Here is a 15,973-nt window from a genome sequence, read left to right on the forward strand (position 1 = left end):
AAAGAGCCACAGAATCTCCACCCTTGCTGATGACTACATGTCCTCGATGCCCTAAAGTGAAACCTTGTTACTCCCGCCTCGACTGTCACGCGTGCTGTCCGCAGTGTCTGTGTTTCGGTCTAGGGAGTGGTGATGATCTTGACCTGGTCTCGACGTCTTGACTTCGGTCGGTCGGTCCTGGTGGGTGTCGAGGAGGTCTGAAAGGTCCTCTTCCATTCTGGTTGATGGTATGGAGCGCTGTGTGAGGTCCCTTGATTCTATGCGGTATCGATCCACAATGAAAATATTTTCAATTCCACTTAAATCCTCTTCGAAAACAAAAACCTTCGTAGATCCCTTGAATGTTTCGTTAGCGCTGTGTAGACTTGTAGCTATCCAACAATATATTTAGCACATGAGTACGCAAGTGCACCTGTGTGAGGTCTGCTGGATCACTACCTAGGTACCGATGCATAATTCTTTGCACCGGCCTGCGTCAGTCCAAGGTAGCCGAGCATAGACAAAATAGTACTACATGAAGATTCAGAAAGACAAGAGAAGCCGACTGTCTATATCCCCTCTCTGTCCTCGATGTTACATTTAAGATACTAGTAGGCACTACGATGTCTTTTTGGATCCCTCCTCCCTTCTCTTATGAGTAGAAAGACGAAAGAAACTGGGCTACACAATACGGGCAAGTTATATAGCCAGTGATGCTTAATGAAAGTTGGATAATCTCATATATATTGTACAAAATCAAATAATAAAAACAGGATATATAAAAAAGTGTAAAATTACAGTGACTATATATACATGGAGCACACTGCTCAGCGGTCGTCGCCCGGTCCGTCCCTAGGTGTCCAGGGTCCCTTGTGTCTATTTCGCACGGAGTCTCGTTGCGATGGTGTCCGTCCGGGTCTCACATGGAGCCCAGTATCGGTCTTGAAGAGAAGGTGGTTTGAAGTATCCAGCTTCCACTTGCGATTATACTTGTCAAACAGTTGCCGCTCGGGGGTCAGCCTCCTGGTGTTGGCACGTTGCATCTTGGCCAAACGTCGTTCGTAGACATCGGCGAGCGCGATGTCCTTGTTTTTGTACGCCTTAGCAATAATGCCCTTGTACCTCTCGGATCGTTCCTCCCAGGAAATTGTCTCCTCGAAATGCTCGCGAACTGTGGTTTCCAGGTCAATTCGGTCCTCGCGAGGAAGGATGCTCGCCAAAGGACCCAAGACTTTCTGATGGCCACTGGGGAGTAAGCCAGACATATTCCACTCGTTCACGGAAGGCTCGGAGTATTCGTCTTTGTTCAATTTGAGAGGCTCCTTAGTCGCATTATCAAAGCTGCGCTCACGCATGTCGCGGCGGGGGCCAAGAGCACCAGAGCGCGAGGAGAACAGATGGGTTGGGCGCGGGAGGGGATGGCTTTTCGGTGCCTTGCCGCGAAGAATTACACCCTGATGTTTATCACGTGAGTATGGCATCGCGGCAAGGACATCAACAGTCTTTGGTGCAATTTTGTAGATATTCGCCAGATTCTCATTCCCCTGCGCAATACTTGTTTGCCGGAGCCGTTGCAGTGTGCTGGCTAGATGCACCATGGTGGGGTAATGAGGGTGCATATAATCGGGCTCAATTTTGCGCCAATGCCTTCGGGCCAATCTTCCCATCATCCTGCGAGGTTTGGTGATACCCGAGCGACCTTCAAGATGGAGGATTGTCACCGGGGCATTAATTGGTCTCACGCCATATCCCTTGAGAAACCATGACCAACCAGGGAAATGAGCAATGAACTTCTCTTCGAATAGTCTAAAAGCCTCCACATTGTCGGAATAAATATCAGATGTCGCAAGTACTCTAACGTAAGTTGACCAATTGAAACCAGTCAATGCAAAGCCAGCTGCCTGAACTTCAGCCACAACTTGATGCATTCTTTCGGACATGCCTCGGCGAGCCAAAGACTCTAGGTAAATCGAAAGTGGATTGTCCAGGATGAAGCGTCGGGCGGGAATGATTTTGGGCTTTTCTGCTTGTGTGGTGGACATCGAAAGAATTGATGGGAGAGGGGACTCGGTTGGCGCTGGCTGGGGTAACGTCGACGATCGTGCAAAGAGGGTTTTGTCAAGGTCACAGGTTCTCGCTTCCTCGCTTGCCCTTTCCATAATACTGTTCCAGCACTCTTCCACTTTCTCATAGTTATTGGTTTCCGCATAGGCATTCATAACGGCTTTGATGAAATCTATCGGCAAGGATCCCAATGCATCGCCGTCTGATGATCCCGCAGTTCGTCTGAGTTGCATGTAATGGGTGAAGATCTGAAGTGCCTTTTCGGCGCCGCCTTGCGTGCCGTATGCGTCGATCAGACGTTGATAATGCGTTGCAGTGAAAGACTCAACAGCAGAGCCCTCTGGCCGTCGACCGTCGACTGGTGCCGGATTGGCATTAAATTGTGCGATTGATTCAGAAAGTGCTCTTTTCTGCGTTCTCCAAGACGATGTCTTCAACGGGAGTCTGAAGATCTTTTGCGTTTTCCACGTCTCTCGCAGTCTGCATCCTCAGGTTCAACAGGCTCGCCTCCATCCCAACTCGACCGAAGCGTGCTTGAATTTCGCGGGAGAGGACGTGCACCATATCACGGTTCCGTTGCTTCACATACCCAAGCAAGAGAATGGAATAATGATGCTCGGTGGCTTGCAAACCAGCTTCATGCATCTTCCTGAGAGTATCTTGTGCACGATCCACCTGCTTAGCATAGACATAAGCAGCCATAACAGCCGCGTAAGTCATTTGGTCCGGTTTCAGGCCTAGCCGTCCCATGCGGTCAAGGACGCGTCGGAAGGAAAACTTTGATACCCTGAATGCATACCGCATTAGAAGAAAATTCCACATTCGCAAGGGAGATCCTCCCACCGCTAAATTCCAGCTGTTTGCGACGAGCTCTTCCGCATGACCCAATTGCCCATTCTTGCAGTACACCATAACAGCCGTATCAAGCATTGGCCTCGAGATTTGTACTCGACTCTTCTGCGCCTCTTTGAGTAATTGACGGATAGCTTCGACGTCGCCTCGCTCGGCGAAAATCCCCATCAGTGTGCCAAATGTGTACGAGTTGGGATGTACATAATTTTCTCGCATTTGCGAGAAGGTCGAAACAGCACCTGATAAATCCTTGGCAGTAGTGTACGCCAGAAGCAGTATATTCCAGCAAACTGTGTTCAGCGGGAGACCAAATTCCATAGGAATTCGCTCGAATTGTCGCCGTGTCTCAGCCACATCACCTAGCCGCGCATGAACGGCAAGAAGTGGGGCCACCGACCTTTGAGTCTTCGGGGAGCCGTGATCAGCCAGCAATCTATCGAACAGGTCTTGGACAGTTCGCACATCCCCAATCTTTGAAAAAGCATCCATAATCTCATGGTATGAGCGGATGCTTGGTCTGTTATATTCATCAAAGTGCGCCTCTTCGTCCAAAAAGTATATCATGCTTTCGGTCATGTTGAACTCCAACAAGCGATCAAGGATAGCACGGATCGTGTACGAGAACGGCGTTGCATCCGGAGATTCTAATCGCATTTGGCGATAAACAAGAATGCACTTGACAAATTCTGACCTGTGCTTTGATTTTAGGAAGACTTCCATCAAATCAAAATAGTGTCTATTGGTGAAAAGACCAAGAGGGCGGGATCCGCGCAACAGCGAAAGCAAAGTTGGTAGCGGTGTGGTTTTGACCATGTCATGAGAGGCGATGAAGCGCTTAATTAGACGACGAGAGAAGTCTTCCTTTGCAGCACTAAGCTTCCCGGTACCCTTCTGCAAGTAGGCAAATAAAGCTAAGATATGCCTAGAAAAGGAATACTCAGGCAAGTGAAAGCGATCAAATCGATCCAGCAAAGAGTCCAATGGCAGTCGCTCGTTTTCAGGGGTCTGCAATAGCGAGCTCCAAAGCGAGGTAATTTTGGACCACTGTCTATGTTTCACCATGTGCACCAGGCACTGCGAGATTATGTCTTGAGCAAATGGCGTGGAAATGGCTTTCTGACAGATCAAGTCCAAATGCAAGGGTTTTCCGGGTGAAAGAAGCTGTGAGCTTATAATGTTCTCGAAGTCTGATTTGGTGCGAGCTTCAGGCGAAATTTCGTTGAATAGTTTCCATGCTCGTTCTCGTTGTTTTGGTTGAACCGATTTACTCAGATAAGCACAGAGTACAGGCCTGAGGTTCGATGGGAATCCAGCTGCGACGTACAGCACCCAAGCTTTATCGAATTCGGTGCCGTCCTCTCCAGGAAAGCACGGAGCGATGCGCTCGCTTTCCCGGCCTTATCGAGAAATTCTGGAGATCGAGGCCCTTGCCCCTTGGATGCATCGTTGTGGCTGGGTGAAGGTTTTGATGTAGTTTGGGGAAGACTTGAAATGGAAACATAAGACCTTGGAAAGCCCAAATTTGGTCTTCTCCGAAATCCAGTCCTGTTTTGGGAGCGAGGCAGACGCGAAGCTACCAGAGTTTGAGCCAGCCGAGGACATAAAAACTCGAGCGATGGCCCTATCCCATCGCTTGACTCTCTGGTTCTGCGCTGAGTGCTAAGAATGGGGGATGATCGTTGGCCCGACGCCTGCAAAAGCGCGACAAACCATTGAGGAGCGTCCGCTCCGGCATCATTGTGCTTCCAGAAATTTCCAGACAAGCAGCCTCTGTTTCGTATCACGCAATTAGAATCTTGAAGGAAAAGCCGTCCCGCGTTCTCGAGGGAGCCTGTTGCACGTTCGAGCATCACCCCCAACTGCAGTTTCAAGCCGTAGGATGCCGGTATGATTTCGTTTCCCGTATTATATTTGGTTCAAAAGATCTGTATAGATAATCATGCGTCAGAAAGTTGTCCTGGCTCTGAGCACGACAAGCAATTGAGCAAGTTGTCCTTGGTGGTGCCATTCGTACCAGGGAAGGAAAACCGGACCCGTCACAATGTCGCTCACATACAAGTCCAGGGCATAAGCTTCCAATCAAAATCCAAGCGCCTTGATTTGAACAAAAAGGCAATGAACGGTAAATGCGAGGTCCCATAAGCTTGGAGAAAACAACGCAAAAGATTCGGAGGTGCATGAAATTGCCGTGGTTTCACCGCCTTTGCTGAGCCCACTTCAACCGTGTCCCTCCTATTCTCATCACGAGGACACCAAATAAAGGAACAAGACGGGTAACATATCATGGAGGTGACTGACTTTATTTTCAAAGAAAGGGAGGAAGTTCTCCTTGTGGGAGACTACAATGCCTACCGGGCGCACACTACCAGAAAACTGCAGAAACTCCGCAAGAAGCTTGGTCAGGCCACTGTCAAAGGCCGCAAGTATACTGCCAAACCAGCTGTGACTGCTGAAAACGTTGGAAGCAATGTATCGTATGTCACTTACTCTTATTTCTTTTCCCAATTGCTACATCGATTAGTTTCTGACCGATGCCAGATATGTACATCTTTTGCTTCTTAGTTCCGAACGAGCTTGGGCACAAGCAATGCACATGAAGTCCACGCATTCCGCAGATACTTCCACAAAGGGCATCTCTGGTGCTGCTCGGCGTCACATTATTTCTCGACTGAACAAAGCCACTGGGTATGCGCAGCATCTAGTCTCGCTGCTTCACGAACAAGCACTTTCTGGGGCAAGTGATGTGGATATCCTGGAGACTCGGGCTTATTTGGCAATGATTTCCGGCACTCTGTGGCTTGAAAAGCGGAGATGGGAACAGTGTCTCCAAGATTACTCCATCGCAAGGGTGATTTACACAGCCCTGGGTCAGAGGGTCAAGAAAGACGCCTTTCGGGACCTGCTATCGGGGACTGTTGACCCAAGTCTCCGATACGCGGCTTATCAGATGAAGCTCCCCCGCTCCAAACCTACTTCATCGCTGGCCATTGAATTCTTTCCATTGCATTCTGAGATTCGCGCTGAGGTTGAGAAGGTCGATCCCTCTTGTCTCGCTGAGGAAGCAGCCGGTACTCGACGAACTGCAGAAGGAGAGGTGCAGGAATTGCCCCAATCTGTCACTTGGAGATCGAGAACTGTTCCACTGGATGATGCCTCAATTTCTCAATCGTTAGCTGCTGCTTCAGCCGCGGAGGCTCGCCTCACTAGTTGGTTGACAGACTCAGGCAAGTCCGCCACTGCTAAGGAGAAAGCTGCTGCATATGACAACGTGATTATTGCTAGCCAGGATGCTGTCGACGCTACGAAATCTGCCATTGATGACCTGGCTAGTGAGGGTGTTGATCCCAGTGATAAGAGAATGCAGGCACTGCAAATCACTCGAACTGCAGTTAATTACACCTTGGTTGGCTGGCGAGTCGGCCGTAACCGGGTGTTGTGTGGAGAAAGAGACGGGTTGTCATTTGAGGAACAGCAACCCACAACGGGTGGAAAGGAAACCACGAAGCAGGCAACAGGCAATGGCAAGAAGTTGAACAAGCTCCGTGAGCGGGTCGTCCTGTATGATTCGACACTCCAGAGCTTGGAATTTATTCTCGAGCTTCCGGGTGTTGCGGCCGATTCGACCTTCGTGCAGGATCTAGAGGCAAAGCGGCACTACTTCCGTGCTCTCAGGTATGGCTCTTATCACAATCCTCATTGGTTCCCGCAACTAATCATAATTCCCTGCCTTTAGATGTCTTGCCTTAGGAAGATCCCATGGAGTGCTTTCGAAGTCAAAGGAGGCTCTCGCGCTGTTTTCCCAAGCCCTGAGCCTTGCCGCCTCCGCTTCTCCCCAGTCAGCAACAGATGCTGAAGGTGTCCCAAAGCTCGACGTCTCCCAAGTGCAAGCAAGTACCTTGGAGTCTACTTTACGAGAATTGGTTGCTCGGTATCGTGGACTTGTTACTTTGGAGAAGTTGACTGCTGGAGAGGCGTTACAGTCGAGCCAGCGACCAGTGGTGGAACGACTACAACATTTCGCAGGATCGGGACTGGACCTCAATAATTTGGTGCCTTACCCACCTCAAATGCAGCCCATTCCTGTCAAGCCCTTGTTCCTCGACGTGGCATGGAACTATATTGATTACCCGCGCGAAGGTGGCCAGCGACAGGAGGCTCCTACTCAGACACAAGCTCAAGCCCAAGGTCCTGTGGAAGAAGAAACGAAAGGCCGTCGTGGATGGTTTGGTTTTGGCGGTCGTTGAAGGCCGTTTCATAGATGCCATGCTACGAATACCCATACCCATTGATTCAAATGTTCCTATTGAAGCCTACATGTTCGTACTTTCGTACTAGTACGACATGTACGTCGTAGTAACAAGCACAAGCACGTGCATATAGAAACCCTTACTTGACATCTGACCAATCAACGTCGATCCAACTCTCGGGAATTCCCTAGCCGGGGTCACGTCGTGCTGAGTAATGGTGATATGGCTTTGCGCTCACTTGTCTGTATTTTAGGATATTCTACAATATAGTATTCTAATACTCCGTATGCCGTATGTATATCATACAGAGGAATTCTCAATGAGAACAAAAATCAGCATTGAACCTACATCAATACTCCCTACCATCATATTAAGCCCAGCGTGGAGATTAGTACTGAGAACCCCCCGAACTATAGGCTAAAGCAGAGATTGTACAAAAGAATACATATGTAATAATTAAGATACAAGTAATAATAAGAATTCAAAACAGAATTGGATATTGATTATGCCAAATAACTCGAAACACAAATTATTTATGTATGCATTGATATGGGCTGGACTAACATCCCGCGGAGTCCCGTGTAATTGGCGTTCCCGCCCCTGAGCCCCAGTCAATTCTTTCTCCCCTCTCTCCACTCGCTTTTTTCCCTTTTTGTTCAGGGTTCAGTCCTTCCTTCTCCGTTCGCAATTCCCCTTTCCCTTCAATCCTGGAACTTCGACCCCGTGGACTCCCCAATATGGTCGACATGGCCAACCTCACCGGGAGCTTCGTCTCACCATCGGCGGATGCGACGGTCTCGCCCCAACTTTTCGCGCCGGCCGGTCTCGTTGCCTCCATATTGGATGGCTTCACTATCTGGAAGGGCCTGTTGACTTTCTTGGTTGCCGCTGTCATCTATGACCAGTGTGAGTACGAATGCGACTTGGGTGGCCTCTGAAATCGCATCTTGAAACTAATTCAACCCCCCTATTTACAGTCAAGTACCACTACCTCAAGGGTGCAATTGTTGGCCCTATGTACAAGATCCCCTTTATGGGCCCGTTCCTCCAATCAGTCAACCCCAAATTCACCGAATATAAGGCCAAATGGGACAGCGGAGAGCTCAGCTGTGTATCTGTCTTCCACAAGTGAGAAGCCCCCCCATATGTACTTATTTCCTTTGGGTCTGTTCTCTAACACTATTCTACAAAGGTTCGTCGTCATTGCGTCGACTCGTGATATGTCCCGGAAAATCTTCAACTCGCCCACCTATGTCAAGCCCTGTGTAGTGGACGCCGCGCACAAGCTTCTCGGCAAGACCAACTGGGTCTTCTTGGACGGTAAGGCCCATGTGGATTACCGCAAGGGTCTGAACGGATTGTTCACTCGCCAGGCTCTGGCCATGTACCTTCCCCGTGCTGAGGAGGTCTTCAACTCCTACAATCAGCGCTTCCTCGAGAAGTCCGCCGCCACCAACTACACCCCGACCCCCTGGATGTCCGAGTTCCGTGAGCTCATGTGTGCTCTGTCTTGCCGTACCTTTGTCGGTTACTACATCACTGATGAGGGTGTCCAGAAAATTGCCGATGACTACTATCTGATCACTGCCGCCCTTGAGCTGGTTAACTTCCCTATCATCCTTCCCTACACTAAGACCTGGTACGGCAAGAAGGCCGCCGATATGGTGCTTATGGAGTTCACCAAGTGTGCTGCCAAGTCCAAGGCCCGCATGGCTGCCGGCGGCGAGATCTCTTGTATCATGGACGCCTGGGTTAAGGCCCAGCTGGATTCCGCCGCGTACCGCGAGAAGATTGAGAAGGGAATCCAGGTCGATTCTTCAGAGAAGCCCAGCCAGGTTCTTCGTGAATTCTCCGACTATGAAATTGCCCAGACTATCTTCACCTTCCTGTTCGCTTCTCAAGATGCAACCAGTGCCGCCTCCACCTGGTTGTTCCAGCTGATGGCCGATCGCCCCGAGATCCTGGACAAGGTCCGTGAGGAGAACCTTAAAATCCGTAACGGTGATCGCACTCTCCCTGCCACAATGGATATGCTCGACAACATGCCCTACACCCGCGCCGTCGTTAAGGAGACACTGCGCTACCGTCCCCTGTCATCATGGTTCCCTACTTGGTCAAGAAGGACTTCCCTATCAGCGAGACTGTCACCGTCTCCAAGGGCTCTATGATCATTCCCTCCGTGTGGCCCGCATGCCACGACGAGGAGGCTTACCCCAACGCCGACTCGTTCGATCCAGACCGCTGGATCACCGGTACCGCTGAGCAGCAGACCAAGAACTGGCTGGTCTTCGGTACAGGTCCCCACTACTGTCTGGGCCAGACCTACGCTCAACTTTCTCTGATGTCCATGATTGGAAAGGCCAGCATGGTGATGGACTGGGAGCACACCCCTACCCCAGAGTCGGAGGATATCAAGGTGTTTGCTACTATCTTCCCTCAGGTATGTTCAAGCTTATATTCCCTTCCGATGATCAATTGGCTAACATATATCAGGATGACTGTCTTCTTACATTCCGGCCCGTGCTTAAATTCTCGTCTTTTGTACAAAAACCAAAACGAAGCCGGAACCCAGCCCCATTTTCTGGACAGAGGAGGGCTTGGTTACGTTGATATGATGCCTTCCTGTCCTGGAGATGGGGTGGTCCGCTGACACTTCTTTCTCATTCGATTTCGATGCATGATGAAAGCTCGATACAGGAAAAGTCTTTAGCATATGTTTCTCTTTAGAGAGACCTTTCATACCCTCTTGCAAAGAAGCCCCTATTGCGATTATGATTACCTATTGCCCGTGAGGGGTCGCAGGGGGTTTCTTGTTTCTATTCTTCAGTGACTACTCCTAGAGCCATGCATATTAGAACAATATTAATTATCTTTTTCTGTTTGGATATTTATGACATGTTAAATAACTCTTTATTTGCTTGAATTAACTAAACACATATTTCCTCACATGGCTCGACATATAGGCTAAAGCTCTTTGTTTTGTCTTTTCTCTTCATTTCACAAGTTCTTCTACATAGTCATGAGAACTGATAGGGTTATGGTTTAACATGGCCTTTTTGGTTTACTAGAGAGGACCTGACTTGTCTTTTCTGTACAATATGTATGATTCTGATAAAATATCCAGTCACGAGGTCATCATTTAGCTGATATATACACTCCACTATATATCCGTGCTATCTCGGCAAGATCTAGTGACATGAAAGTCAACCAGGTTATATATTAATTATTAAATGACAGTTTCTAGCTATAATATAACCAATTGAGCCATTCCTACCAATCAAGATCCCAATATCGCCCAACAAAGCTTGTACGAGAATAGCCCATAACGAGAAAAAGCCCCAAACCAGTAGGCGGTCATGTGTGGCAGACACTGACATCACAATCCCGCGGTTACGTCCAGAGGTATAATAACTCCCGACTCGCCTCCGCGGACAATAAAATCCAGAATTTAAACAATGGCATCGACATTATCATCGAAGATCCAGCGGTCTACTATTGTGCTGTCCTCCACTGCAGTCAGAACCCCGGCGCGCAGCACGGCATCACCCGCCGCGGCCTTGCACCGAGCTATCTCCGCACCAACAAGAGGCCTGGTCACTTGTCCTCAGAACCGTACCTTGCGCAGCCGCCTGGCACCACCATGCAGCCCGCAAACAAAGTCCATCCCGAACACCAAGAGCCCGCGCCGAGTGCAGTCGCGGTGGAACAGCGATGAGACAAGCCCAATCAAACTCCGGGAATGGGGATTCGAAGAAGTATGTACTCCCCGGAGCAGATGAGTCTTTCGTCATTCCTCCTTTTCTACCCCGATTACTTCAAATTCTATTCTCTTTGGAAACCAAGTACCGCAAAGAAACGGCCACGAAAACCATTGTTCCACATCTAACAAAGCCGAAATCTAGATCAACGCCGCCCTCCCAACCTCAACACCAAGCCCGACCCACAAGCCCGTAATCCTCATCGACGTGCGCGAGCCCGCTGAACTCAAAGGCACGGGTATCATCCCATCCGCAGTCTGCATCCCGCTTGCATCGCAGGGAGATGCATTGTACCTCACGCCGGACGAATTCGAGACCCGGTTCGGGTTCCCTAAGCCTGATCCTGCGGAGAGTGAGGGCGAGCCTGCGCAGATGGTCTTCTATTGTAAGGCTGGGGTGCGGGCTAAGGCGGCGGCGCAGATGGCTGTGCAGGCTGGATATGACCCTGCTAATGTTGGGGTTTATATGGGTAGTTGGTTGGATTGGGAGAGGCATGGGGGGGAAGGTTGAGAAGTGGGAGGGGGATGATTTTTGAAGTAGTGAAATCGAAGTAATGCTCGTTTGTTAAGTGCTTGTAGCTGCTTTTGGGGATAAGGGTGGCTTGCTGGGTGTGGTGGTGGGTGGTGGATCGAGAAGAGGATTGTACATACTGCATAATTCCGTATAGGATTATTGAAGGGTAGGTAGATCATCTGGTCTATTCTGATATCCTGAAACAACCTTTTGATTTGGTCTATGCCCTAAAAAAGACTGATTTAGTTTCCAGACTGGTCACATCGCCCCCGCGCATGAAAGACAGATAAAGGTCAACTAGTAGTCGACATCTATATTCACTAATGCAATACTGGAATAGTATGAATCCAATTCACTATAACAGAAACAAAGGATCTGGTATCGACCAGGCCTTGCTTTTCCTATATCATGTACAGGCGACTTCTTTCGCTGTTCATCCATCAAGTCATGGTCATTCATTGTATGTTCAAATCGTAGTCAAAATAGAATAACTTTTGCGCTTTTCGACAGCTATTGTCATAGCCCAGTAGATTCCGATTCGTTTCCTCCACACTGGCTATGGCTATGATGGAACAGAAGGCCATGAGGGCCGACGGAGAACAAAGCTCGCCACTTACTGGCATTTGATCGTCAAGTTCGCCCGGGGATACGTACCGCAAGGCTGGAATGGGTCCGGTGCCGACGATGCTTGATATGAAGACACCGCACACCGGAAGGAAGCCCTAAGACCGAATTCAAGGAATGTCGAACACGGGCTTGAGCTTCTTGACCAGAGCCCATTCCTCCATGGAGACTTCGGACCGGTAGAACTCCTTGAGGGTGTCGATACTGGCACGCGAGATGTGCGAGATAAGCTGGTCCTTCTCTTCGAGGTGACGACCATACATGGGCTGGTTGGGACCCTCGACCTTAACAGCAACAGAGGGCTGACCTCTCTTGCAGACTGGAACAGGCTTGTGATCGCGCTCGATGGACGTGCTGTGGAAACGGTTGCGTTAGAAATGAGACAAAAACCATAGAATAAGAGGAAAGGGGATCAAAACTTACACTCTACCAATATCAACAATCTCCCTCACACCAGCGGCGTTGGTCCTGACCGCAGCCAGAGGAGTGTGGAGACGAAGGCTTCCTTCAATAACATCAACACCGATGACAATGGGGTCGGTCTTGTTGAAGACAGCAATGGGCTTGATGACACAGGGGAAGATAGCAAGAAGCTTAGCCTCTTCCTTACGCTGTTCCGTAATCTGAGCCATGTGCGCAGTGAAGGCATCGAACAAGTGGTAAATGATGTCGGCAGTGAAGATCTTGACACCGATTTCGTTGGCATAGGCCATTGCTTCCTTATCAACCTTGACATCGAAGCAGAGCATGACAGCATGTTCCTTACTCTTCTCAAGCATAGTACCGGCCATCATGACATCACGCCTGTAGACGGGACCGATGGAGATATTGGCAACAGGAATCTTGGAGACCTTGAGGAACTCCAGGAGAGCCTCAAGCGAGCCCAGGGTGGAGGCCTGGACAGTGACACCACGCTGATCAGTGGAGACACGGCTCAGCAGGTTCTCCAGATCGCTCATGACCTCCTCCTCAAGATCCTCCTCATCGTCATCAGGGCCGACAACAAGCATACGAGATCCAGCAATAGCGTGCTCCAGGTCGTTGGCAGCAATCTTCACACCAAGGGCGGCCTTGACCTCCTTATTGTGAACGTACTGGGACTTCAGACGCAGCTCCTTGAGCGGTGCTGGTGTCAGAAGAGCACGGATATTGGTTGTAATAGGACCGTTGAGACCGCACATTACGATGCGATCACCCTCGCGAAGGACACCGTTGGACAGAATAACGTCAATGGTGGTACCGAGACCCTCAATGACCTTGACCTCTAGGACTGTACACTCGACCTCGGACAAGTACATGAGCTTACTGGTCATACGATCTTGAGTCAGGCTGGTCAGGAGCTTCAGCATGTCAGGCACACCTTCTCCGGTGTGGGCGGAGGTGGGAACGAGAGAGACATTGCGAGACATAGACTTGTTCTCGAAGAACAGCTCAGAGTTGAAACCCTGCTCGGCGAAAGCAAGCTTGGTGGCCTCAAGACGAGTGCGGAATTCGTTTTGAACACCCTTGTTCTGCATAGCCAAACTCTCCTCGAAGCCATTGTTGTCAATCTTCTTCCAGCCATAGAGACGATCGATCTTGTTCAATGCGACAATGAAAGGAGTCTTGCGGTCACGCAGCAAACGCATAGACTCGAGGGTCTGGGGCTCGAGACCGTGCATGATATCAACGACAAGGATAGCAATGTTGCAAAGGGAGGAACCTCTTGATCGCAAGTTGGAGAAGGACTCGTGACCGGGGGTATCGATGATCAATAGACCGGGAACCTTGAACTCGAACTTTCCATCCTTGTTGACAACTTGGGTCTTTGTGCGCAGAGCTTCGACAGGGAAGTAAGTGGCACCGATCTGCTGGGTAATACCACCTGCTTCGCCCTCCTGCACGTTGGTCTGTCGGATCTTGTCAAGCAGCTTGGTCTTACCAGTATCGACGTGACCAAGAATACAGCAAATAGGGGATCGAAGATCATCCTTTGAACGAGCCGCCATAGCCTCCTCGTGCTTTTGCTTTCTCCGCTCCGCAGCCTCGGCCTTTCTCGCCTGAATGGCCCGTTGGTTGGCGGATTGCTCTTCGTCAGATGAATCTTCATCGGATGATTCCTCAGAGTCGGATTCGGAAACAGGTTCTTCTTCCTTCTCATCCTTTTGGGCGGGTGCCTCTTCAGCAGGCTTCTCTTCTTCAACCGATTCCGCGTCCCAGCTGTCCTTGACATCTTCGTCGGCAGCTTGCTCCCAGTCTTCAACGGCATCTTCTTCAGCAGCAGCAGCGGCGGCGGCGGCAGCGGCGGCCGCCTCGGCCTTGGCTTTCTCCTCAGCCTCCCTCTTTCGATCTTCGGCTTCGCGCTGAGCCTGGGCTCGAGCAGCGGCGGCTTCGAGGTCCTCTTCCTGCTTCTTGGCAGCCTTCTTCTTCTTGTTCTCATATACAGGGCGCTGCTTCTTCTCACCACCCTCCTGCAAACCAGCAACCTTGCCACCCGCGGCAATCATCTGCTGTATGCGCAACTCATTGCGCTCCTTGGCCTCTCGCTGAGCCTTGGTAAGCAGCTTGCCTTCTTTGCGTAGCTGCTCCTTCTTTTCGCGCTCCTTCTCCTTCTTGCGTTCACGAGCCTCTGCACGCTTCCTCTCTTCCTCCTCATCAAGGAGCTTCTGCCTGGCGGCGGCAGCCTTCTCTTCCGCTGCAATGCGCTCCTCCTCCTCACGTTGCTGTCGAAGAAGCTCCTGTTGCTTCTGGAGGGCTGCTAGATGGGGAGGAAGCTTCTTCTTTTTGCCGGTCTCCGGGGCGGGTGCAGCGGCGGCGGCTTCATTCTTCTTGGCCTCAGCGGCGGTAGTCTTCTGGGATTCGGCCTTTTCTTGAGCAGGGGTGAGCTTCTTCTTTGTGGCAGCCTATATATACGAGAAGAAGACACGTTAGTAAATGATTTTCACACCCAGCACGAATTTCCAGCATGAAGATAAATGTAAAAACCTACCTGCTCCTTCTTGCGCTGCTTCTCCTTCTCCTTCTTCTCACGCTCCTTCTCCTTTTTACTCTTTACTCGGAACTCGCCCTCGGGCTGCGGTTCCGGCGCAGGCTTAGCCACCTCTTTGATGGGCTTGGTCTTTTTTCCAGCGAAAACATCGTCCTCATCGAAGTTACCTTCCTCAGGCTGCTTGCTTGCCAAATCGTCGGCAGCGGCAACCTCGGGGTCCTCGCCCTCGACAAAGTCATTGACCTTGCCCTTCTTCGCCTTCTTGGCCTTGTTCTTTCTCAAAGCAGCCATGAGACCACCGACCGGCGCGGCGTCCTCGTTGGCATCTTCTTGGGGCTCCGCATCGGCGGGAGCAGCAGCAGTGGGAGCGGACTCGCCGAGATCGGCCTCCCAATCCTCCTCCTGTCTCTTGTTGCCCTTCTTCTTAGGCGCCATGATAGATTTCTATTGGGGGGTTTTGTTGATGATCCGATTGGAGTGGTGACCGGAGTAAATGGAGGCGCACAAACGGAGTTAACCGGTTATTCGCGACTCGTAATAATACGCAGACGTATTAAAAGGGAGAGGATGACAGAAGCCAAAAAAAAGGACGATCCCCAGAATTCAAGGCGAGAGATAGAGCTCTCTGTAAGGTGGGCCTAAGGAGGGGTGTGGGAAGGAAAAAGAATTTCGGGAAGAATCATGGCCAGTGGGGAATAATATGGCATCGGACTTCACTCTCTAATCGCCACAACCACCAACCTTGGAACCAGCTGGATTTCCCCCATATATTGTCAAGGACCCCTTTTCTTTTCTATGGTACCTTCCAAGGTTATACCGAATATACGCTAATCTAATAGAAACAGAACTTCAAACATTACTACTAACATTTTAATCTGACTATGGCATACATACACTCTCACATTGACTCAAACCTCACAGACCTATGTACTTCCTATTTGGTCCTCCACACTTCCCCACCCCAACCA

General features: G+C 50.2%; 5 protein-coding genes across 5 annotated transcripts; 3 read left to right on the plus strand and 2 right to left on the minus strand.

The window, feature by feature from the left end:
* Positions 1–806: 806 nt before the first annotated feature.
* N7519_000722 (putative translation regulator (Cya5)) lies at positions 807–3,957 on the minus strand (the record flags this gene model as incomplete). Its single annotated transcript, XM_057287500.1, has 2 exons — positions 807–2,401; positions 2,448–3,957. The coding sequence occupies 2 exons, from the start codon at positions 3,955–3,957 to the stop codon at positions 807–809; spliced, it is 3,105 nt and encodes a 1,034-aa protein (XP_057153583.1).
* A 1,221-nt stretch (positions 3,958–5,178) lies between these two features.
* On the plus strand, positions 5,179–7,139 carry N7519_000723 (signal recognition particle subunit SRP68; the record flags this gene model as incomplete). The annotated part of the gene is made up of 3 exons (XM_057287501.1): positions 5,179–5,369; positions 5,434–6,567; positions 6,629–7,139. The coding sequence occupies 3 exons, from the start codon at positions 5,179–5,181 to the stop codon at positions 7,137–7,139; spliced, it is 1,836 nt and encodes a 611-aa protein (XP_057153584.1).
* A 740-nt stretch (positions 7,140–7,879) lies between these two features.
* Positions 7,880–9,752, plus strand: erg5 (C-22 sterol desaturase erg5; the record flags this gene model as incomplete). The annotated part of the gene is made up of 5 exons (XM_057287502.1): positions 7,880–8,048; positions 8,120–8,270; positions 8,335–9,143; positions 9,212–9,582; positions 9,636–9,752. The coding sequence occupies 5 exons, from the start codon at positions 7,880–7,882 to the stop codon at positions 9,750–9,752; spliced, it is 1,617 nt and encodes a 538-aa protein (XP_057153585.1).
* Positions 9,753–10,597: 845 nt separating this feature from the next.
* N7519_000725 (rhodanese-like domain-containing protein) lies at positions 10,598–11,410 on the plus strand (the record flags this gene model as incomplete). Its single annotated transcript, XM_057287503.1, has 2 exons — positions 10,598–10,897; positions 11,045–11,410. 2 exons carry the CDS (start codon positions 10,598–10,600, stop codon positions 11,408–11,410), a joined length of 666 nt encoding a protein of 221 aa, XP_057153586.1.
* Positions 11,411–12,147: 737 nt separating this feature from the next.
* On the minus strand, positions 12,148–15,440 carry N7519_000726 (putative mitochondrial translation initiation factor IF-2; the record flags this gene model as incomplete). Its single annotated transcript, XM_057287504.1, has 3 exons — positions 12,148–12,391; positions 12,461–14,919; positions 15,006–15,440. 3 exons carry the CDS (start codon positions 15,438–15,440, stop codon positions 12,148–12,150), a joined length of 3,138 nt encoding a protein of 1,045 aa, XP_057153587.1.
* Positions 15,441–15,973: the final 533 nt, after the last annotated feature.

The sequence above is a fragment of the Penicillium mononematosum genome, assembly GCF_028829835.1.
Source record: "Penicillium mononematosum strain IBT 11891 chromosome Unknown utg000001l:1.0-4488741.0:1.0-4491989.0, whole genome shotgun sequence".
Taxonomy (NCBI): domain Eukaryota; kingdom Fungi; phylum Ascomycota; class Eurotiomycetes; order Eurotiales; family Aspergillaceae; genus Penicillium; species Penicillium mononematosum.